General features: G+C 34.7%; 1 protein-coding gene across 1 annotated transcript in view; it reads left to right on the top strand.

The window, feature by feature from the left end:
• LOC110465893 overlaps positions 1-26,220 on the top strand; it is a 34,801-nt gene extending 8,581 nt beyond the window's left edge. Inside the window, exons 2-8 of the mRNA XM_021522031.1 lie at positions 15,293-15,434; positions 16,220-16,330; positions 17,190-17,256; positions 18,710-18,790; positions 19,241-19,290; positions 21,189-21,408; positions 24,369-26,220. Of these exons, the coding sequence (XP_021377706.1) occupies positions 15,318-15,434; positions 16,220-16,330; positions 17,190-17,256; positions 18,710-18,790; positions 19,241-19,290; positions 21,189-21,408; positions 24,369-25,006 (1,284 nt within the window). The 5' untranslated portion in view covers positions 15,293-15,317 and the 3' untranslated portion in view covers positions 25,007-26,220. The remainder of the gene's footprint in view (positions 1-15,292; positions 15,435-16,219; positions 16,331-17,189; positions 17,257-18,709; positions 18,791-19,240; positions 19,291-21,188; positions 21,409-24,368) is intronic.
• Positions 26,221-26,488: the final 268 nt, after the last annotated feature.

Raw genomic sequence — 26,488 nt, 5'->3', positions numbered from 1 at the left:
CATACATCAGGTTTGCACCTCCTATATATCAGATAAATACCTAATCATCAGGTATACATATCCTATATATCAGGTATTTACTTCCCATAAATCATACCTCAGGTATAAACACCTTCAATACATCAGGTATATACACCTCCAATACATAAGATGTGAATATCCAGTATATCATACCTCCTATACATCAGGTAAACACCTCCCATACATTAGGTATACACCTTCCATACATCAGGTATACACCTCCCATACATCAGTTATATACACCTCCAATACATTAGGTATATACACATCTCATGCATTAGGATTTACTTCCCATATATATCAGATAAATACCTAAACATCAGGTATACATATCCTATATATCAGGTATTTAATTCCCATATATCATACCTCAGGTATATACTCCTCCAATACACCAGGTTTATACACCTTCAATACATAAGATGTGAATATCCAGTATATTATACCTCCTATCCATCAGGTAAACACCTCCCACACATCAGGTATACACCTCCCATACATCAGGTATACACCTTCCATACATCAGGTAACCACCTCCCATACATCATGTATACACCTCCCATACATCAGGTTTGCACCTCCTTTATATCAGATAAATACCTTAACATCAGGTATAAATATCCAATATATCAGGTATTTACTTCCCATATATTATACCTCCAATACATCAGGTAAACACCTCCCATACATCAGGTATACACCCCCATACATCAGGTAAACACCTCGAATACATAAGGTATATACACATCTCATACATCAGGTATACACTTCCCATACATCAGGTATATACACCTCAAATACATCAGGTATATACACCTCCTATACATTAGCTATGTACACCTCCCATACATCAGGTATACACCTCCCATACATCAGGTTTATACACCTCCAATACATCAGGTATATACACCTCCAATACATTAGGTATATACACATCTAATGCATCAGGTTTGCACCTCCTATATATCAGATAAATACCTAAACATCAGGGATACATATCCTATATATCAGGAATTTACTTCCCATATATTATACCTTCTATACATCAGGTAAACTCCTCCCATACATCAGGTATATACACCTACTATACATTAGCTATGTACACCTCCCATACATCAGGTATACACCTCCCATACATCAGGTATATACACCTCCAATACATTGGGCATATACACATCTCATACATCAGGTTTGAATCTACTATATATCAAATAAATAACTAAACATCAGGTATACATATCCTATATATCAGGTATTTACTTTCCATATATTATAACTCCCATACATCAGGTAAACACCTCCAATACATCAAGTATACACCTCCCATACATCAGGTATATACACCTCCAATACATCAGGTATATACACATCTCATACATCACGTTTGTTTCTCCTATATATCAGATAAATACCTAAACATCAGGTATACGTATCCTATATATTAGGTATTCACTTCCCAAATATATCCAGTATATTATACCTCCTATACATCAGGCAAACACCTCCAATACATCAGGTAAATACACCTCCAATACATTAAGTATATACACCTCCAATACATTAGGTATATACATATCTCATACATCAGGTTTGCACCTCCTATAAATCAGATAAATACCTAAACATCAGGTATACATATCCTATATATCAGGTATTTACTTCCCATATATTATACCTCATATACATCAGGTTAACACCTCCCATACATCAGGTATACACCTTTTATACATCAGATTACACCTATACATCAAGTATCCATGCGTATATACATGAGGTACATGTCAGGTCCATATTCTCTGTAGGTAAGGTACCTCCTCTTTATAATAGTTGTCTGGTTGGTTCATATGGTTTGCATGCACAAGAAATATAACATCAAGTTGTTTGCTTGTGTTGGAGTTTCCAAATTATTTTCCCTTATTGTGGACTCTCTAGAACAAGAAACAATGGCGTATTAATTATTATCTCACCTTGAATTTTTATTTTTCATTAAAAGTTGTTGATAACCTTTTATCATACATGAAATATCAGCTTTGGGGATCTCAAAATGTCCATTTATTACTGAAGGAGGAAGTCCTCAGGGTGAGGTGGGCTCCATTAAGGACTATCTTTGGTATCATGAATGTTTTCCCCCTGCATTCCCAGCAGCATATGGATGGGATCTTTATTGATTTCATGTAAAACTTGGGGACTATAAGTCCCTTGTGTTAGAGTAGGACCCTGGAGCCAATCATGTAAGCATGGATGTATTCAGATGGTTACATGGTGGGGGATCCTAATTATATTTACACACAAACTTCCTCCATTGGCACCCAAATGCTCTGCTTTGCCTCAGTTTTTTCAGACCTGAGATATGCTACAATTTTGGCAGTTATTCAGGAAGAGTAGGTTTTTGAAGATGAAATGTCTTATTTTCCTCTTTCCTTGAAAATATACAATAATGTTCAGATGGTGTACATACCATGCATATATTTTGTATCGTGTACATTGTATCTTCTAGAAAATGAGTCAATACACTTGTCTACATAGTATATTTAATATATATATAAAACAAGGCAAATTATTACAAGGCAATCTTTTCTCCCCCAAAGGTAACGCTTCATATATTAAACAAACAGTACCTATTATATCAGAATGCACCTACTGTTAGGAAAGTATCCTGATACATACTTCTTGCACTCCTCCATCCAAAGATGTCCTTGTACACCAAATCTGGTTACTCCAGGTGAAATAGTACAGAAGTACAGAGTAAAAACCTATAATTCCTTCCGGAACCAGAGGGGGACCAAAAACGTAGTGTATAGAATATAAGAAAGTGGTAAACTTTTTATATACTCTGTATACAACTTTGTATACCAATTTTTCTTTACTATGTATAGCTATATATCACTCTCTGTATGCTCTGTATAGCACTCATTTATACTCTGAATACCACTCTCTGTATAATATTTACTCTGTATATCACTCATAACATACTCTGTATATCACTCATTATATAAGATGTATACCAATTCTTACATACTCTGTATACCACTCTTCTAATATACTGTATACTACTCTATATATACTGTGTATACCACTTTATATATACTGTGTATACAACTCCTTATATTCTGTTTATACCACTCTATATGATGTGTTTGCCACTCCTTACATACTCTGTATACAACTCTTATAATATTCTGTTTACTACTCTTTATATACTGTGTATACCACTCTATATATACACTATGTATACCACTCCATATATACAACTCCTCATATTCTGTGCATACTACTCTTGATGCTCTGTTTACCACTTCTCACATACTGTATACCACTTTTTGTGTACTATATAAGCAAATTCGAATATACCCTGTATACCACTCTATGTATGCCATGCATATCACTCTTTATATACTCTGTATACCACCCTGTGATCATTGTAAACCACTTTTTATGTACCCTTTATACTACTTTCTATATACCATTCTCTATATACTCCGTTTATCACTCTCTGTATACTATGCATATCACTCTTTATATACTCTGTAAACCACTTCTTATATACCCTGTTAACTAGTTTTCATAATCCGTATACAAATCATTATACATGTATAACCTTCTCAATATTTTTTTATACAAATATCTTGGTTATATTTTATAATAAACAATAGACACTGATAGAGAACCAGTCTCTTTGCAAAAACCTTACAAAAGTGTATCCAAATTTTGATGCTCAGCAATAGATATTTACTACTACAGCCAGGTATTAAACATGTAATTACTACTACAGACAAGTATTACACATGTATTTACTATTACAGACAGGTGTTACACATGATATAAACTATCACAGATAGGTATTACAAATGCATATACTATCAAAGATAGGTATAAACCAACCAGACAACTATATATATATATACATGACATATACGTATTTATGCATGGATACTTGATGCATAGGTGTAATCTGATGTATATAAGGTGTATACCTAATGTATGGGAGGTCTATAACTTTTGTTTCGGTGGTGTATACCTGATCTATAGGATATGTATAACTGATGTTTAGGTATTTACCTGATATATAGGAGGTGCTTACCTGATGTATGGGATGTGTTTATACCTGATGTATGAGAGGTGTGTATACCTAATGTATGGGAGGTACATACCTGATTTATAGGAGGTGTATACCTGATCTATATGAGGTATATACCTGATGTATGGGAGGTATATACCTGATATATAGAAGGTTAATACCTGATATATAGGAGGTATATACCTGATGTATATGATGTGTATATCTGATATATAAGTTAATAGCTAAAACAATAATTGTCTACTTCAGATTGCAGCAAAATATGTTTATACTGTGATGCCCATTTATTATATATAATATCTTCCATTGTATATATAAATGTGAATCTGGTAGTATTTGACATGTCCTTATAGTTTGCAGGTTATGGAATTATGCACTATAGAAATATTCAAATTTCAAACATTTCATATCAATATGGATTGAGTGTTAGTGCTATATATTTAAAAAAAAAATGTTTAAAAACAGTTGATTCCCAAACATAATCTGTTCTGTATCAAAAGAGATATATTGGTTTTGGGGCTGAAATATCTATCCTAGATATTATTAATAAAAAGAGTTATGCAATACTTACCCACAATTGTTTGAGTATTTTAAGCACATTTATCAGTAAACTTAATATTTCTTTTGGAATCTGCTTCAAACTTTGGGGGAAAAGTCCAGTTACCATATACTCCCCTGTGTGATAAAATTCATTTGGAAAAGGAACTAAAATATAAGACATTCTTCATTATTGAAATTATATCTAAGTTCCCTAAGTTATGATCTAGTTCCAAACACTTTTCATAAACAAAGATAAGATTAATTTAATCTAATAAAATAACCTTGCTATAGTGATATGTACACATACATAGTATATTCCTGATAAAAAAAATGTCTGTAAAATTTATTTTATGGTGAATTTTTTCTTGGACTTAAAATTAACCTAGAGAGGTCAAGTTAGATCAAATGTACAATAATAAATTGTATTTCATTACAAATATTCTTCGTGTATTTAAGATTTAATGATAGCTGGTAGATTCTTTACCACCAGGTCTAAATTAACATATAGGACAGTCTTTGCAAAATGGGACACAATCTAAACAAACTACTTGGGGTGGGTGATGGGAGGTTGACTAATTTGATCGGTTTGGAGGAACACTGGAACAGTTGTACATATACTTTACCTGTTAACTCGCAAAATACATGATCAGCAACTTTAAACCATTAATTTAAAACACATGATCATCAGCAGAAATCAACAAATTTTTCTTACAACAAGCAATACAAGTGATGTGAATGATAAATGTTGAATCAGCTAACTCAGCTTTCTGACATCAACTATCTGTATCTTTACCTCAAAATTGCTGTAAAATTAAGAAGAAACTTGAAATAAACGGCATACCTCGGGTAGACACATGTCAAAGAAACCAAAAATCCCTCATGGATAATATAAAACAAATAACAACTCCTTCCCAAATCAAACCAAACTAGAATTCTTCAACGAGGCTGTGTACGAAAAATAACATAAATCAAGACGAATTTTAAAATCTCACTTTATATTAGAGTATGTGGACTGGTGACTGATTATGACAATAATTCTGCACTCTTGCCGAGTTTGGCATCATTACAGCTGCACTACTGGACCCACACCACATAAATCCTCAGCAAACTACTTTCATTTGTCTCATTCTGGTTGAAAATGACATGCAACAGATTAATAAATGACAGTGATTCTCACAAATAAGAACTATTTCTGAACCTTTTTCTTTTAGGCCAACAAAACCAATAGTCATTCGAATAATTAAACACGGCAACTTCAAAGAAATTTTCTAAGTTCCCCAATGGCTCTTCGGAACAATCTAGTTTCTTTTCGAAAAAGTTTATAACTCGGGATTATTCCAGCCATATTAGTATATATTAATGTGTGCTTCTTAACACCTATCTTTTAAAATTTATGCGTTAATATAATAAGTAATATTTAAAGATATCAACTAAACTTATTGATAATATTTTATATTGGTGTTAGTTCTACTTGCTATTGAAAAATACAAATATGTGCGAGCTCAAAGCAAGTTTTACACAGCTCCCGTATATATAACATTCATTTTTAATGGGACACCTCTGCACTTGAAGGGGTATTTTTTCGGTACTTTTCATAATAAATTTATATTTTTCCAATAAAACAACTAATGCTGTGTTGACATGTTCAATACATGTATGTGTAAAGAAGGTACTTTTATTGTCATTCTTGTTTATTTTCTTTTATTGCACGGTTTTAGTTGTGGTTAAAGAAATAAAACACGGAAGTCTAGTTGCAACAAAGTGTATGCAGAGTGTTAATTACTGCAAGTGTTTGTTTTCACATTCATGTATATATCTTGTCATCATGCATAGGTGGTTGTGATAATTAAGAACGAGTTCTTAGTGTGGTGTTATTATTGCTGTGAACAAACGTCCACGAATGACTTTTCATGCATCATAACGTGATGCTACCCAAAATGTTACATTTTTCCAATTATTTTATTTGATACCATTAAATAGTAACTATATAGAAAGGAAATTTTCTACAAAAAAAAATGTTTCAGTTGGGGTAGTGTCACGTTATAATTTCAAGAAAAACAATGGCACAAATTACATTACAAATCTACAACAATTTAGAATAACACTAGAATTAAAGATATAACGATTTAGACTATACCGAAATGCAAAACGTTATATCTGTAAAATAATCGACATTTGATTGTGCTGACAATTAGAATTAGAAACCATATTTCCAATTGGGAAATATGATGGTGGTTGGATTCCATAGAAGACATACCATTTTCAAACGAGTTATTCCCCTTTATACGAATTTTCAATACAGACACAAGATTCACGGATTTCAGATTCAATTGCAACTTAAACATCAAACTAGATTCTGAAAAAATAATTACCGACTTGTTCTCAAAAAGTGCCGGAGTAACCAAGTGCCGAAAATATTAGTGCCGAGGTGTCCAAGTACCGACTTCACCAGGTGCCGAGGCGTCTTTGAGAACAGGGAATGTCATAAACGGGGGCTGTGCACGGTAAAGCATTAAATCGGAAGCCTCAGTTTCGTATCTCTTAACCGGAAATGAAGTATGTGAAAGTGAAAGTAGGAGTTTAATGCCACCAAATATATGTCTGGTTATAGCGGTATTAACATTGTTTTAAAAGGTTAAGCTTTATAAAGTAGATGGGTGTAAGTGGTGGAGAAAGGGATGTTCCTGTGTATTTCATAACTGAAGGAAAACGATTCTACTGCATGTATAACTTACAATTTAGTCATTAAAATGTTTTATCTTGATAAATCTTTTTATACTAATTTGATAAAATTGTATTATTACCCGTACAAATTCACAGACAGGTTATGGACATTAATTAATTGTTTCAGACTGGTTATAAACTTGTATTAACTATAACATACATATTAAAAACATTTATTAATTGTTTCGAGCTGCTTATCGCAGACATAGGAACATATTTTTGTATTGACTGTTTCAGACTGGTCATACACCTGTATTTATTATTACAGACAGGCTATGAATCTTTAATTATATTGCTTCAGATAAAATTGTTTTAACTATCACAGACATTTAGGAACATACTTATGTATTTGTTCTATGTTCTATCAATATACTGTCATGTAAGGAACATTAATATATTTTGTAGAGATACAACTGTATTTTGTGACCTAAAAGGCATTTCACACCAGCAAGATACATGGTAACAGTATGCACTTTATTACCATTCAAATATAAGATATCATGATAAAACAGATATTTATCTAATGAGTTCCCATTTAACCCCCTCCCCCCAAAAACAACAATAGCAATATATTTAGGAAACTCTCTGTAGTAAGTAATTGCATGTGTTAAATACTATGTGTGATAGTAAATACATGTGTAATACCTGTCTGTGATAGTAAATACATATGTAATACCTGTCTGCAGTAGTAATTACATGTGTAATACATGTATATGATAGTATACATGTGTGATACCTGTCCGTGAAAACTGATAGAATATATCATGTGTACTACCTATCTGTGATACTATATACATATGTAATTCCTGTCTGTAGTAGTAATTACATGTGTAATACCTGTCTGTGATAGTAAATACATGTGCAATACCTATCTGTGATAGTATATACATGTGTAATACCTATCTGTGATAATATATACATGCGTAATACCTGGCTGTAGTAGTAATTACATGTGTAATACCTGGCTGTAGTAGTATATATATTGCTGAGCATCGAAATTTGGATACACTTTTGTTAGGATTTTGCCAGAAGATGTCTTTACAAAGAAATATTGAGAAGGTTATATAATGATTTGTATACAGATTATATAAGCTAGTAAACAGGGTATATAAGAAGTGGTTTACAGATTATATAAAGGGTGATATGCATAGTATACAGAGAGTGGTATACAGAGTATATAAAGAATGGTATATAGAGAGTGGTATACAGGGAACATAAAAAGTGGTTTACAGAGTACACATGGTGGTATACAGAATATATAAAGACTGATATGCATGGTATACATATAGTGGTATACAGGGTATATTCGAATTTGTCTATATAGTACACAAAGAGTGGTATACAGTATATGTACGAAGTGGTAAACACATCATATAGGTTGGTTTACACAGTATATATAGAGTGGTATGTACAGTATATATATAGTGGTATACAGTATATTAGAAGAGTGGTACACAGAGTATGTAAGGAGTGGTATACACAGTATATAAAGAGTGGTATACAGCTTATAAAGATTGATATACAGGGTATATAAGGATTGCTCTTGTAACATATTATATAAAAAGCGGTATACAGGGTATAAACGAGGGATAAACGTAGAGTATACGGAGTGTGTTATATGGCTGTACATAGTAAAGAAAAAGTGGTGTACAAAGTTGTATACAGAGTATATAAAAAGTTTACCACTTTCATATATTCTATATACACTACTACCCTTTTAGTACCCCACTGGTTCCCGGGGTGATTATAGGTTTGCACTCTGTACTTCTATACTATTTCACCTGGAGTAACCAGATTTGGTGTACAAGGACATCTTGGGATGGAAGAGTGCAAGAAGTATGTATCAGGATACTTTCCTAACAGTAGATACATTCTGACATAATAGGTACTGTTTGTTAAATATAGAAATCATTACCTTTGGGGGACTATGGATTGCCTTACACGTAATACTTTGCCTTGTTTTATATATATATTAAATATATACGGGGAAATAAATATATACTAAATACACATGAAACTATATTTACATATTTTGTATACTGTTTCTATAATTAATTATGTATATGAAATATATCCCGAGACAGTTTTCAAATATACATGTATATCATCTATATGCTGAAATTTGTTTATGGATTTACCTCATAAAGCATCATTATTTATTGAGTAAGGGTATCCTCTATATATAATACAGCCTCATTGCATAAGGTACCTGCATTTATCATCTCTGTTATATATAGTGTCTACTCGTTTTCCAGAAGATACAATGTACATGATACAAAATATATACATGGTATGTTTTCCGGTAAGGAGAAAAAATCAGACATTTCATCTTCAAAAACCTACTCTTCCTAAATGACTACAAAAAGAGGCCACAATAAGGGAACATTATTGGGAAACTCCAGCACAAGCAAATATGTTATGTTTCCTGTACATGCAATCAATATGAACCAATCAGACAACTATTATAAAGATGAGGAACCTTACCTACAGAGAATATGTGTTATCACTGTCTGCGATAGTACATACATGTGTAATACCTATCTGGGTTAGTATATACATGTGTAATTTCTGTCTGTGATAGTATATCACACGTATATGCTACCACAGACAGGTATAACACATGAAAATACTTCCACATACATGTATAACACATGTATATAATATCACAGATAGGTATTACACGTGTATATACTATAACAGACATGTATTACTCTTGTGTATACTATCACACACATGTATAACACATGTATATACTATCACAGACAGGTATAACACACGTATATACTAACACAGACAGGTATAACTCATGTAAATACTTTCACATACAAGTAAAACACATGTATATACTTTCACAGACAGTTATTACACATGTATATACTATCACAGACAGTTATTACACATGTATATACTATCACAGAGCGGTATTAAACATGTACATACTACCAGAGAGAGGTATTACACATGTATAAATATACATGTGTAATACCTCTCTGTGGTAGTATGTACATGTTTAATTCCTCTCTGTGATAGTATATACTACCACAGACAGGGATAACACATGTATATACTATCACACACATGTATAACCCATGTATATACTATCACAGACAGCTATAACACACGTATATACTAACACAGACAGGTATAACTCATGTAAATACTTTCACATACAAGTATAACACATGTATATTCTTTCACAGACAGGTATTACACATGTATATACTATAACAGACAGGTATTACACATGTATATACTACCACAGACAGGTATAACACATGTATATACTATCACAGAGAGGTATTAAACATGTACATACTACCACAGAGAGGTATTACACATGTATATTTATACATTTTACAATAATTATCCATTATATTTACCCTATACATGTTTTGTACATACATTTATATATACATGTATTACTATATTGACAGTAAGACAGATAATGATAATTGATTGCCTATCACTGTATATATGGACAGGTATTCTGACACAATTTCAACACTATTTAAATAGGTGAAATATAGTGATACATGTTACATTATTAACAGAAAATGGTAGAGGTATTATTTTAATTTCAATGAGAGGGTGAATATATCTCAGGGCTTCAACTATATTTAATAGTGCTTTACCTGGAATTGAGGATTATACACATTTTTAATGTTTTGAATTATGTTGTTAAACGAATAGGTATATATCATTTATATATCCTAGACCAAATAGTATTGCTAAATGTGCATCAAACAATTAATATGCTGGGACCGCTGGATCATGATGTGGAAATTACTTTGAAAAGAACCTGAGGAGTTCCTTGAGTTAGCCTCAATGGTGTTTTTTTCATAGTTACTATTATTTTGCCAGCCTGACAGGAAGGTTAGATTTCTGATTACATAAATATGTTTTACCATGAATTCATATATTTAAATACTTATAAAGTGCATGATGTTACCATGCATACTATCTGACTTGTGCCTTTTTGGTCACACATAAAGATGAATCTACACAACTAGAACCAATCTGATGATGAAATGTGTATCACTTGTCTATAATACATGCGATATAAAAAAAAACTGTGATAGTAAATATATATGTATGTAAACAGTCTGAAACAATTAATAAAAGTTCCTCTTAATGTATGTGAAAGTTAAGATACCTAATTATAAGTTTATAACCAGTCTTAAGCAATCAATATTTTTTTCTTACATGTCTGTGATAGCTAACACAAGTTTATGACTAGCCTGAAACAATAATTAAAAATTGATTACCTACTTGTGATAGTAATATAAGTTTTATAGGCAGTCTGAAACAAGTGATAAGTTTTCCTAACATGTCGGTGATAATAAATATAATTAAATCCACATGTATAATCATGCAGTTTTAAACAATATGTTATTTTTCTGTGACATGTCTGTGAAATTTAACACAAATGTTTACCCAGTCTGAAGCAATGATTAAAAATTCATAACCTGTCTGTAATAGTAAATACAGGTGTAATTATTGACACTGAAGATGGGTCTGAAACAACGTTAGTACATATGTACATGCAATGCTCATGATCTGTGAAAGTAAGTAGCTGTGTATTACCAATCTGAAACAATAAATAAATGTCCATAACCTAAAGTAAATTCCTTATTTTAAATTCTTGTGAATTGTATGTGTTGAAAATGTGAAAATTGGTGTAATATGTCTTTTAATCCACATAAATTTATTGTTAAAAAGAGTTAAAAGTAATTTTACAAGCATTGTTTTAAGTGTTTGAATTCAGGAACCCGCTATCAAAGGCTTCTGGTCGTTTTTGTAGGTGTAGTTATTCAATTTAATAAAATTACTGAAAATAAAAGAAAATCAGGGAAGACAATAAAGATCTAAACATTTTAATGACTAAACAGTAAGTTATACATGCAGGAATTATTTTCCTTCCGTTGTGAAATACATAGTAATAACCCTTTCTCCACCATTTACCCCTATATACCTCCTATTTTTTTAAATAATGTAAATCCCGCTACAACTAGTCGTATATTTTTTGACACTGAACTTCTACTTCTGCTCTCACTTTCACATATTTCAGCATTTATTGAACTGATATACATTAATGCAAAACTATTATTTCTATTGACACTATTTTTCAAAAAATTGTGTCTTTTCATGGTTTATTTTCAAAATTCACTCCATTTTACATAAATTTCCATTTAAAATCCTTAAAATTCTGACAACCTATATTTTTTTGCGGCAAAAAATGTCTTTACTTCAAAGCAATATTACTAGAACATTTGAAGAAATTCTCCTGAGAAATGGTGACACAATCCTATTACCTTAACTTCTTTACCGTGCACAGCTGCCGTTTGCCGCATTCATTTTCAATGGGACACCTCGGCACTTGTCGGGGTTTTTTTCGGTACTTTTCATAATAAATTTATATTTTCCCAATAACAACAATTGATATTGTGTTTACATGTTCAATACATGTACGTGTAAAGAATCTACTTCTATTGGCATTCTTGTTTATTATATTTTATTGCGCGGTTTTAGTTGTGGTTAAAGAAATAAAACACGGAAGTCTAGTTGCAACAAAGTGTATGTAGAGTGTTAAATACTGTAAGTGTTTTTTTTCACATTCATGTATATATCTTGTCATCATGCACATGTGGTTATGATAATTAAGAACGAGTTTTTAGTTTGGTCACAGAATTAGATTACATATATGTATCTAAGTCCGTGGTTTGGTGTTATTATTTCATGGCTATTTGGGGAACAGTCAAAACTATCATCCCGAGGTAGGGGGAAGCCCTGGGGAACTGTTTGCCCGAGACCGCTAGGCCAAGGGCAAACAGTTCCACAGGGATTTCCCCTACCGAGGGATGATAGTTTTGACTGTTCCCAAAATAACCATGAAACAATTGTTTTATTACCAAATAAATATTAGTATCAATGCTGTATTCAATGTTGCCATTGCTTCAACACTGAGTCGCGGTCACCGAAACGTTTGAACGGGGCTCTCGAGGGGGATTTCTGCGCATTGAATTCGCGCCGGGTAACAGTTCGCTCTGACCGGGAAAACAGTTTTGACTGTTTCACCCCTATAGCCGAAATCGACCAAAAGGCCAGAAACAGTCAAAAATGACTAAGTATAATTTATATAGACTATTGGGTAATAATATGATTTGTTTGCTTCCAAATCTGTGTCATTCAAATATATCATAAATACCATACAAAAACAGTTCAATACTAATATTTACGTTTTCTCTGCCTCTTATGTTCTTTTTTAACTTATAATTTATATTTAAAATTAAAAATGCCCGTCTGATCGACAGTCCACACAATTTCGTTCAATAGTTTGAACAGCGTATTGTCGCGTGCTGATTGGCAAACGAAGTAGTACTTGGAAATTTTAACAAACACTTCAATTTTATTCCACAATTCAGTATCAATACAATTGCGTATTATATGTGTATAGGGTGATTTAAGTTTATCAATAGAACTGTGAGCTGAAAGTTAGATTTGAAATTGTATCGATTTTTCCCCGGAACAAATTTTGCGCATGGACAAATACAGTGAACCCCGTAAATCCGACCTTGCCCTTCACGAGGGAGTTATTTTTGGAAGTTCATTCGAACTTTTCTCTTTGCTCATTTTGTGAAGAATTCAGGCGTGAATGTATTTGTTGATTGTATGAGAACCTGACAACAGTCGGTAGATTCTATAACAGCCTCGTTATTTGATATGTTGTCAGAAACTAAGACAGTCGCACAAATTTAAAGCCACTACTAAAGATTTTTATAAAAATTCCTTCTATCCCAAAACAATAACAGACTAGAATACCCTACCAGAATCTGTGTGCATGACTTCTTCCCGTGAATCCTTCAAAAGTGGCATCTCCACTTAAACTATTGAAGGGGTCAAATCACTATACTAATCCACAAGGCCACTGTACAAATTGTATATGTTAAAATGTTGTTAATCTTCAATGTTTTTATTTTATCAATGTATTCACATATTATATGAGAGTAACATATCTTAATATATAAAATTCTAAATCCATTCCAAATTGTACAAAAAAACAGTGTTGTGGCAAAATATTTCTTCGTAGCAGTCTCGAGAAGTCATAACTATTATTCAATGGGGCGGGGGCTACGATTGACGCTTTAACTAAGAAGATGGTTGATATTTTATCCAAAACAGTCAAATAGTTACACTGTCAAAAGAAATAATTTCAAAAATCGCTTCAATTTTGACAAAAGGTAAAAATGATCTTTTACGTAAATCATCTTATGACATAACCGGCTTCTCTCTCTCAGAAGATGATGTTAATTATTGCCAAATCGTTGACATTTGAGCCTAAACATGCTGTTAAACTGTAGATATTGAGCTAAACAGAATATTCTGAACAACACAATTAATGCCATTTACAATTTATTTAATTATAATTAAATAGATTCAAGGTTCCGTTCCCTCGTGGTAATGATGGACTGTCAGTTAGTCATTTCCATAAAAAGGTTTGGTGTCCAGCAGCTTTGCTGCTTTTTCTTGTTAATATTACAAGTAAAGCGATCCATGCCCCTGTGGCTGTGACCCGTGTTACTCAATAGGACAAAGATTATTTTGTAGGTCGTGCACGGTCTGTTTCAACTTTAAACCTATTGCGTAAGGTCTATTCGTGGCCTAGTATTAATTGTGTTTCCATTTTTTTTAAGAAACAAGCTTTCAAAATAATAATTATAATATACTCAGTAGGAAGTACAAAATATTTCCGGTCATTTCTAGAACTATTTAGCCATTAACTCATTCATCCTTGAAACTTCATAATGAACTATTCCAACCTTACATTTACGATTACATTTTCGTTCGTGCAATCCCACCTTGTTATTGTTCAAATGATAGTTTTCTTATACAATCTGTCTATATATATATGATCTCTATGATTATACTCAGGTACACTTATAAACAACAAGAAACCATGGACTTGACAAAGAAATCAAAGAAATCAAAGGTTCTTCCAGCACGCCAGGACTTCAATGTGTCTGTCCAGCAGCCCGACGTGTCGTCTGCCACTCAAACTGTTCAAGATCCTGAGGTATGTAATAGGTAAAGCAGCAGGCGGTGACATAGACTGTACCTTATGTAGTAGCTACTGCCAGGTTTTCCTTCATAAAAAACCCATTGCTATTCATTTAACCCTTAGACTGCCTTTTGGCCGATGTGATTTTTACGTTGACTGCCACAGGCTAGGGCCGATTGACTTTTAACGAATTTTGATGTCACGCTCGGCATTGTCCATGACGTCATGGATTGGTGTGGCATGAGACGATCTGGAAACTGTTCAGTGAGGCGATTTATGTTCAACTTTCAATCATTATTCCTTGGAGATAGGACGTTGGATACGGCCAGTTGACAAGGCACGCGTCTGGACTCGTTATTAACTTGTGCCTAATCCCAGTTTACAAGTTATCTGGAATCAAATTGTCAAAGATCCAGGGCTCGAATCCTATTCGGGCGATTTTGCATTGTTTCCTATTTTTCTCATCTTTTTTCTCATAAATGTTTTCGAGCAGACGAAAGATTTATTAATTTATTTAGAAAATCATATGAAATTTCTTTTCACTGTTCAGTTCATTGTCGAACATTTGTCTGTGCTTTTTCTACCTACATAAGAGGTAGGTTGATCGTGCTGTCACAAACCCGGTTTTTGAACTAACGTTATGCAGTTTGAGGGTTTTAAAGGGTTGACCGGCCCAGTTCTGTACAAAACTGTTTTCTCTAAATACGGTCAGTTTTACAGAGAACAGAAGTTTATCAGATGTCCTTATTTGCTAGTTTACTTGGGTACTGATTTTATTTTGTCTTATCAATTTTTTGCAGTCCAGAGTGTTTTGTGATGGAACCAATGAAGTTGATAAAGTCAACACTGCCACGCCAGACAATGCAAAACTGTGTTCCAACTTTGAGCCAGTAAATGGTCCAATAATACAGGTAACAAAGTTATATTACAGTTTTTTTTTGTATTTTCTTCTGTTTAGGTTTATTATTTATATGTTTTCAATGGCTGTATCAGACAACAAAGTGATGTTGTTCCTTCATACTACATTTCTAGTTTGTTTTAGTTGATTGAATATTTTGTTTGATGAATACACAATTCCCTTCCTTCCTATTTCCACCATTCCTTCCTATTTCCAATACACTATAACCTATATTCTAAAATATAGTGTTATTTTTTTTTGATCCAGTGTGGTCAAGTGGTAATCACTTAAAACTTTAAGGGTATCTGTAGGAATTTCGCAAGGAGTCACTAACAACAAATAAAGTTTTTTAACAGTCTTTGTTAGTTTTCAGTCACTATTTTCCGTTTCAAATGATATATTTTTTTTCGAATGGCTTGAGGAATTTTGACTTGATTTAATCTGAAGCATAGCTTGGCTAACAGTAGGATGGCGCCCCCTGGAGGCAACGGGACGTTTTCCATTAGGGATAATAAAATAATTGTTCAAGACATCATGGGAAAGAGGGATGCTGCCTAGTAGAGGAAACATAGAGAAAATCTATGAAAACCCTATTAAATGTTATGTAAACACAGGGTGTACACGCCTCCTTAGAGTCACGGACCAATAGGATGGGAAAATGATGACATGATTATTACAATTAATTACAGATTTTTTTTAGCTATTGAACTATTAGGCTATTAATTTCACGGTTCCTCGGGTGCATTTACTGCACCCTTCACAGATATAAGACTCATAGACTACGAAGTTAAACTTATAACATGAATTATTACATAGATATATTAGGAATATAGGATTAGCTACTGAAAAGTAACTATGATGATTTTCCGTAGGACAAAGAGCAGCTGATTGGAGAGGATGTTATAATAGCTGAAGAAACCCCGTCGCTACCGGAGCAAGGTAGATATGATATATAACAGGGCAGCACCACTGCTGTTTGCATTTAGTACATCAGGGGCCTGATAATTTGTTACAGTATAGCTATGTTTGGATCTTAACAGATGTGCTCAGAGTAATATTAGATGTTTGGTAAACATGCTATTCCAATTATGATATTGATATCAATTAATAAAACGTCTAATACTACTCTAAAATCATCAGCTTAGGTCCAATCATAACTGTACTCTAACAAATTATCAAGCCCCTGTGATTCTTACATGTCTGAATTGGTGAGAAAACAATTTGAAATGTTAATTAAGTATATTTGATTTATGTATTTCAAAACTAAAATTGTATGAAAACACCTTCAAAATGATGACCTTGTAACCAAATGCTCGAAAGTAATTGTCAATTTTTTAAAATTTCGCAAAAAATGACATTTTGAAACTTTCTATTCACGACTCGTAATATTATGATGGATAATTCAATTTGAACATCTGACTTTTTGTCTATCTAGTCTTATTTTGTGGTAAACATTCATATGTAACTAAAATCGAAAAGATGCTTTAGGGGCCGGTATGCTTTGTCCCTAATATGATTCTCCGAAAATCAGGCGATTTGTTAGGATTTCAGAATAGAGAATATTAGGTTTGGAATATTTTTAGTCTTCTTATGTCCGTCTGTCCATTTGGCGTCAACTTTTTTGTTCGAAAGACTTCTTCTCAATAACCATTGGGCCTAGGGTGACTTGGTCAATAGCATACTGGGATATAAAGACTACCGAAGTTATTCAAGCAAAAGACCTTTAACCACTCCCAAGGTCATTGGAGTCAACCATTATAAAATATTTAAGCTTCATATTCACAATAATGTAAAGGCCAGGGGTGTTGATATTGGGTCAGTATCATGCTTGAATGAATGGTTGACATTTATTTAATTGAATGCCCTTCACCCACATTCAATGTGGCTATAGGGTCAAATGTTCAACATCTACTGAATAACCGAAAGGCCCTGGATAAATGATATTTGGACAGTAGCACGATGCGATAAATGGCTACAACATGTTGCTCAGATGAATGACTTTGACCCATTTTCTAGGTCATTTGGTCAAATGTTTAATATGGCCACCAGACATATGAGGTTCCTCTTTTTACCCATAAAGTATTGTGCAATAGTTCAAATTCCAACCTCACTTAGAAAGAACAATGTCATACAAAGCAGTATGAAGCTTTATTCAAAAGTTGCATTTGCTGTTTACGTGAGTCAAACAAACAGATAAAAGAAACGATTGAATTTACGTAGAACCTATGAAGATAGTATGATGTTGAGGGCGCCAAGATCCATCTTGGATCTCTGGTTAAATACATTATAGTCAAAATATTCCTTTTTAATTCTGTTATTTATCAAATAAATAAGATGTATCACGTGAGGTTATTGCCATAGAGTGTATGTCTATGTTTTCTCCTTTTTCTAGAACGGAGTGATGAACTGGTATGTGGGAAGAAAGACGTATCTTGTGTTACCAACATTTTACCCAGTTCAAAGAACCATGAAGGTAAGTTGACATATATTATCAAACTTAGTTTGCAAATAAATCTTATATTTTTGTGTGTTAGCATCACTTTTCTTTTTATTCGTCGAAATAAAATTAGGATAATTTGACATTTGGTAAAGCATTACGATTTTTTGACAATAGATATAGCATTAAGGTTGTTTGACAATAGATATAGAATTAAGGTTGTTTGACAATAGATATAGCGTTAAGGTTGTTTGACAACAGGTTCAGCATTAGGATGGATTGAAAATAGGTACAGCATAAGGAAGCAAAAAGATTTTTGTTATACAAATGTTTATATATTTTTTTTATTATGATATTAATGCATGTGTTTTACAACAATAATTATTCGACGGACATCTTTTTAGGTGACATTGTTTGACGTGTGTCACACCTTACATCAATGAAACTGAAAATGACTTGTAAGTTTCTTTCTACCTTTTTTTTCAGAAATTGTCAAGGCGACGAGCTGCCAAGAAATCCGTGCAAGAAAACACCCGGTATCACTTTAACTTAAGATTTATAGCTTCTATCAGAAGAAATAATGTATTAAGAATAAGAGAGTATGAAATAATTGACTAATTAAAACAAAGGGACTCCAATCATCTAAAGCAGTCAATTTTTACCGTTACGCGACCGCAAGATTCTTTTAATTTTCATCAAAGGATCGAACTAGTCTTCCTGTCTCATCAACAAGGTGGTGCCCACTGAGCTTTCAATTTTGCTATGGCTAATATAATCTTACCCTACCTTAAGGGTGTGACAGAGAAATCTCCTACCCGAGGGGTTATTTTTTTGGTTGTCTGACCCGAGGCTCTTCCGAGGGTTAGACAACCAACAAAAATCACCCGAGGGTTGGAGATTTCTCTGTTACACCCTCAAGGTAGGGTATGGTTATTTTTCTCCCATCCTATTATTTTAGTCAAAACTCCACCAACAATAATCTACCAAGTTTGTAAACAAAAACACATGTGGGGTATGAATATCGTCATTCACTTTTGATGACGTCACAATTACCGGTGACGCATTTTAATGACGTCGTAATTGAACACGTGCTAATCGGTACACGGCTATCTGCCCGTAGGGGGTGACAAGCTGATCTTTCCCGGCTAAAACGGGAGCACGTCTGTGAAGGGTGGGAGAAATATTCCATGGATGCAGAGAGCGTAAGTGAGAGTAACCACTGGAGTATCAAGGATGTAGTTTCTGTTGTTGTCTTTTAGACTTTAGATCAATTTTATCATTGTGAGTAAACGCTGTGGCATGTTGTGTCTTTGTGTGCGTTCACGTTCTGGTGTATTTTGTTATGTTGTTTAGACGGCGTGGTATGTACATTTATTGTTTTTGTCCTTGAGTGTTTTTGGTTCGGGTACATTTTGTTCATCTTTGTATACTAAAGGTGATATGTTGTTATTGCGCGGTGACGCCAAGGTTTATACTGTCATTGTGGTTTGAGATGCTTGGTATAATTTGTCCCTCATACAGGTGTTACACTCACTTTGGCTATTTGCCCCCACCCCCCACCCCCCAATATGTCATTGCAAATCGAAGGAGACGAGCTAGTGTTTTCCTTTAATGAAGATAAAAAAAATATTGGTCGCGTAACAGTAAATTGACTGGCTTTGAAGTCGGCTGTTGCTCCTCTGTAAGATTCAAAGGACATGTAGCAGCCTAGCGATTGGTCAGTTTTTCGGATATCAATCAAATGGCTAGCCGCGTGCCTGCGATTGTGCTATTACAAATTTCAGGGGTGCAGAGAGCGAAATTGGGGTAACCCTAGAGTACCGAGGATGTTTGTCCCTGTGCATTTTGGTATTTCTTTTGACCTAGGATGTTGATTTGTGGATACAATTTGGTTTTTTTTTGTAACATTGTGTGAAATAAATCATATCGTTAATATTTCTGTACTTATATGACAGAAAAAAAATAAAACAAGTATCCTTTCATCTTTAATTAATCAATCAATGAGTGATTATTACTGAATTGTCACCCCGGTAAAATATTATCCTCTTCATAACGACTCAGCTAGGGACAATTTCTCTCTTTACTTCATTTGGTATAGCTTAAGACTAGTAAACGAGAGAACCCAGGTTTGACTCCTAGAGTGGAGACATTGAAAAATATTTACCTCTGTTACACTGGAGCCCACGTAAAGGGACTCCAGATACTTTCACATGAAAGCTAGCTATGACCCCCTGAAAAAACTCGTCCTAGAGGCGGAATGTCACCCTAAAAGAACATTTTCTGCTTCCTGCCGACTCAGCTAGGGAGAATTTCTCTCTAGTTCATTCGATAGAGCGTAAGACTAGTAAACCAGAGGTCCCAAGATCGATTCCTTGCGGAAGCATTGAAAAAAACAATGGCCGCTGTTACAGATATAATCTTCATATACTTGCAGATAAGACTCACCAGGACTGGTAAATGTGGTGTTTACAAAAACTGTTTCCATGTAACAAAGGAGCATGACTTCCCTTGTCACAAAGCTAAAGAAGGAATAGTGTTTGAGCAATGCAAACAAAAAGTTGGCCTAGTCCGATGTATGATTTGTGGAAACTGGGGGACCTGCTTTCGTATTGGCAAATGCTACATTCTCACGTGCTACCATGTCATCAGCAAATGTGAGTTTGATATAATAATCATGTAACAATCGTTTCAAACAGACATTTTTAGATCACCTGGTCCGAAGGGCTAATTGAGCTTATGTCGTGGTGCGGCGTCCGTGTTTCGTCTGTCCGTCTTTCCCTTTACAGTTGCGGCGCACAAATCAGTTTGGCAGAACATGTTGCCAGAAGTGCACAGAATATCGCCGCTAGCAGTGACATTTTGGTGATGTTCTGGCACACATTTCATATTCCCAGAATGTCACCAGTATATCGCCAGAAGTGCACCACAGATAAAATATTCTAGTGATGTTCTGACACTTTTCATATCACCAGAATGTCGCCAGATGTGCACCACAGATAAGGAATTCCCATGATCCTCTGTAACTTGTCTAAATATAGTTAAACCCTAAATTCAAAAATCACAAAATGGCTGATGAATGAAGGAGAGCCAATGGTGAAAGGAAAAGTTAAGTGAAATAAGGAGATATTAGGCTCTTTTGGATAAAGTGACTGCATGCAGTTGGGAGCAAACTTAATTTGGTATCTAGTGCACTTTGTAGTGCAGACGTAGTGAGCAAGAAAGTGACTTGACAAAACATTGAAGTGCACTCCAGTTCACTTCAGTGTTAACTCCAGTGCACTACGATTTTAACTCCAGTGCACTACAGTGTTTACCAAAGTTTAAAAGACTGAAGTACATATTTCAATAATTGTTTATAACGAAATGGGTTACTTTGTGATATGAAAATTGAAAGAGAAAGGAAAAAATCATTCAACTGAATATTTCATAATATCGAATTAACGATACACATATTTTTTGTTTTTTGATGACATAAAATTTCAACTGAACATATACAAGTACAAAGAGAATACAGTTACAACTTAACTTCAGATGCAGATTTAAAGATGGTTGCTAGGGCAATGTAACCACCCCCTGACATATATATTTTTTTCAATATGACATCTACCTGATAATATATGGGCAATAATTATAATCACCCACTGGCCGTTCGTTCACCTGTGGTCACACGGATTTCTCTTGTGCTTATCTTGAAGGTTTGTTGTCCTTTCTCCCACTTTTTTCTGATAAAAACACTGGAAAACAATATACAATAGAGGTGTCATTATAATCTGTTCTGGTATAGTACATGTAGATTATTTAGCTGTATTTACCTGTTCACCAATAGGAAATACTGTGTTAGTTATAGGAATATTTAACAAATATATTTCCAGTTTTTCGTAACATTTACTGGAATTATGAATAAATATATACAAGATTCCAGTTATTACTTAATAAAGACACATCAACATACATAAACTGAAAACCTGCTTTTATTAGCTCACCTGGTCCGAAGGACCTAGGTGAGCTTATACCGTGTCGTCTGTTGTCCGTCCGTCAACAATTTCTTTTAACGACTTCTTCTTCTTCTGAACCACTGATTTACAAAATTTGACTGGAAGCATCTCTAGGTGGTGGGGAATCACAATTGTACAAATGGTGGGGTTGACCCCCATGGGGCTGTGGGGCGGGGCAAAAAGGGGGCAATTTTGCTATATTGCTATAAGCGACTTCTCTGGAACTAAAAGATGGATATCAACCATATTTGACTGGAAGCATCCCTAGGTGGTGGGGATTCAAAATTGTACAAATGGTGGGGCTGACCCCCCCCAGGGGGCTGAGGGCGGGGCAAAAAGGGGGCAATTTGGCTTTATTGCTACAAACGACTTCTTCTGTAGAACTATGCACTGTATGTCAATCATATTTAATCAAAAGCATTCATAGGAGGCAGTGATTCAAAATTGTACAAATGGTGTGGCTGACCCCCCAGGGGGCTGAGGGGCAGTGCCAAAAAGGGTTTTTGGCTATATTGCTTTAAACGACTTCTTCTCTGGAACTAAGAGATGGATACCCACCATATTTGACTGGAAGCATCCCAGATGCTGAGGATTCAAAATTGTACAAATGGTGAGGCTGATCCCCCAGGGGGCTGAGGGCGGGGCCAAAAGGGGGCAATTTGGCTATATTGCTATAAACGACTTCTTCTCTAGAACTGTGCCATGGATATCGATCATATTTGGTCGGAAGCATTCATGAGACAGGGATTCAAAATTGTACAAATAGTTGGGCTGACCCCCCGGGCTAAGGGGTGGGGCCAAAAAAAGTTTATTACTTGGAAATGATTGAGATCCCCACCATATAACCATATATACAATTGCTGAGTATAAATAGAAGAATGCACATTTGCTTCCAGGATGGCCCTAGGGTCTGGCCCAACCCTTGGAGACATAGTCCCTGGGCCATAACTTTAGAACAGTTGAGATCCCAACCCCAAAACTATATATACAAACGCTGGGCATAAAGAGATGAATGCAGTCATGATATTAGAATAGATCCTGGGGTCTAGACCCAACCATAGGGACCTAGTTTCTGATTCACAGCTTGGAAACAGTTGAGATCCCCACCCCATAACCATAAATAAAATTGCTGGGCATGAAAAATCGAATACAGACATACTACAAGAATTGGCATTGGGGTCTGGCATATTCCCTTGGATCTCATTTGGAGAATATTTTGCCATGATTGCTAAGATATCCTGGTGAGCGATACAGGCCCCTGGGCCTCTTGTTGTACTAAACGATCTGCTACCTCATGATGTACCTGCATACCAAATCTAAATTTTCCACGGACAAACTTTTTTAAATGATAAGGTCAAAGGTCTAATCATAGGTCACTATCCAAGATGTGCTTACATACCAAATATGGTTACTCCATGTGAAATAGTATAGATGATACGCCCCGGACAAACTTTTGGGAAGAACAGAATACAGACGTGTGGACGACGTGCAAACCTATAGTCCCCTAGGGAACCGGTTGGGGAATAATGAGCATAATTTAGCATATTTTATAAAGTTATGGCTAATTCCTTCAGTTCAAATTCAAATTCAACTTTTCACATGTCATTTTGTTGCCATAGGTACCGGTACAGACCATCAAATCAAAGCCTTCTTCCGTAATCAGGGACCCAATCAACGAGACACGTGGGATTACAAGATAAGAGAGAAAAACATCGATAAAAAAATAGACTTTGCAATCTGCGAACTTTACAGTGATGGTAAAAGCTTCCCACCGGCCTTCACGAATTTCAGAGACTCAACACATGCCGACAGCAGTTCCGAATGTCTTGTGTACCTAATATGCTTCCAAGATGATGCAAACCAAATTAAACTTGATGTGCACTATGACACGGTCAGATTGAACAGCAATACATTTGATAGTGATCGGTTGAACAATCTCAATCGGATGGTGAAGGAAAAGTACCCCAAATATATAGAGAAGCAAAGCATTTATTGGGATGCAGACTCGCATAGATATTATGGGCATGTGCCTTTGCTGTCCAAAGTCACTCACGGAGGATCCGGCGGTGTTGGAGTCTCCTTCGATGGAAATGGAAACGTGGTGGTGGACTTCATGTACAAAGCAGGATTCCCTGGATTCTTCGAGACAGCCTCAACAGATGAGAAAGAGAACTTTCCGATTTGTCTTTGCGTGGAAGTGGGTTCAAAAATTAGGACGATAATGAAGAAATCGGACAAAGAACTGTGGGAATGTTGATAATAAACAGTAAAATCGGTATAGACAGTGTCTTTATGACTTTATGTCATTATGTATACCAATTATTGTTACAATGCTACTATAAATTCCTGATAAGTTCAGACAGAAGTCTTCACAGATGAAAAGTGCCTGTGGGAAACGGTGTTACGGACAAGGGTGTTCGCGGTTCGCTGTAGAAGCGGGATCATTTGTCTCGTTCGACACGAGCAGCAGAAGGCTGTCACGTGTACTCGGGTACACGGGTGGTGGATGTTGTCAGAGTGGTCATTTCTAGTCGCCTACTAGGGACGTACGGTTCATTCCAAATTTAAGGATGTATAGGTTTATTCTTAAGGTGGTTGAGTAAGGTCTGTTAAAAAGAGAGTAGACGGCGGTCCAACTTTCACCTCAGAGAAATCAGACTTGTAGGGAAATAATATTTGTCCCGCTTTAGGATACAGGTTTCCGGGGGCTATCTCCGGTTTTCCCTGGGCGTGCAGGTTGATTTTGATGATCGAGGTATCTCTTTATTGTCATTTTGCGCAGTCTACGTCAGACTGCAGCGTACATTTTTTTCATGTCAGATGACGACAAGCCGTTAATTATCATTATATTTATGAGGGTTTATTTGTATATATTTATTTTGATTGTGTTTTATTTTTTGTCATGGACTATGTGTAATTGTTGTTAATATAAATACACTGATTAAACGCCCACCGCCATACGTCTTTTCGGTGAGCTAGTCGCTCAGAGGTCCGAGACAGTGATATTGTCTTCTGTATATGACTTAATATATCATTAATAGTTTCAGACGGTATTGGTGTCAAAATATAAAGATGTTATATACTTACAGCTGTAGGTGTAGGCGCTAAAATAGGCACTTTAAAGTACACGAGAGTCCACGAAATGAGCCAAATGAAATCCCCAATGAAAATTAACCATTTCACATTACATCGAATTATATTGTACAAATGATATGAATAAAAACAAAATACATTGTAAAATGTAAGAGAAAAAACAGAAACTAATACTTTGTATATGAATCTTAATGCATGTAGTCATAAATTTATCTGTCTTAATTTGATACATCTCATTAACGGTGTATACTAGTTTATGTGTCTTAAAACTTCTATTTTACAAAATGTGTACGTTAAAATATGTGTTTTCAATTTAATACTTCTCATTAACGGTGCATACATGTGTCTTAAAACTTCTCAATAACATGATGTATACATTAAAATATGTCTTAATTTAAGTGTTGTGTATTTCATTTTTGACATACTGTAATTAACTATTACTTAATTTATAGGTGAAATGACATGTGTGTGTTACATTCGTTCTTCCTACAACACGATACAGCTAGGGGTGGTGTCACAATGCGCCTTGAGTGTATCACGTTTTCTCTCTTTTCCGTGTGTAAATAGAGCTGTCCAGGGTAAGAAATTTCTATCTTACATCCCATTTCACGTGACGTGACGTCACAATGGCTCAACAATGACTAGA

Source organism: Mizuhopecten yessoensis, unplaced genomic scaffold, assembly GCF_002113885.1.
Source record: "Mizuhopecten yessoensis strain PY_sf001 unplaced genomic scaffold, ASM211388v2 scaffold11103, whole genome shotgun sequence".
NCBI lineage: Eukaryota > Metazoa > Mollusca > Bivalvia > Pectinida > Pectinidae > Mizuhopecten > Mizuhopecten yessoensis.
Note: the sequence above shows the minus strand (reverse complement) of the source record. Positions and strands in the feature narration are given on the sequence as shown.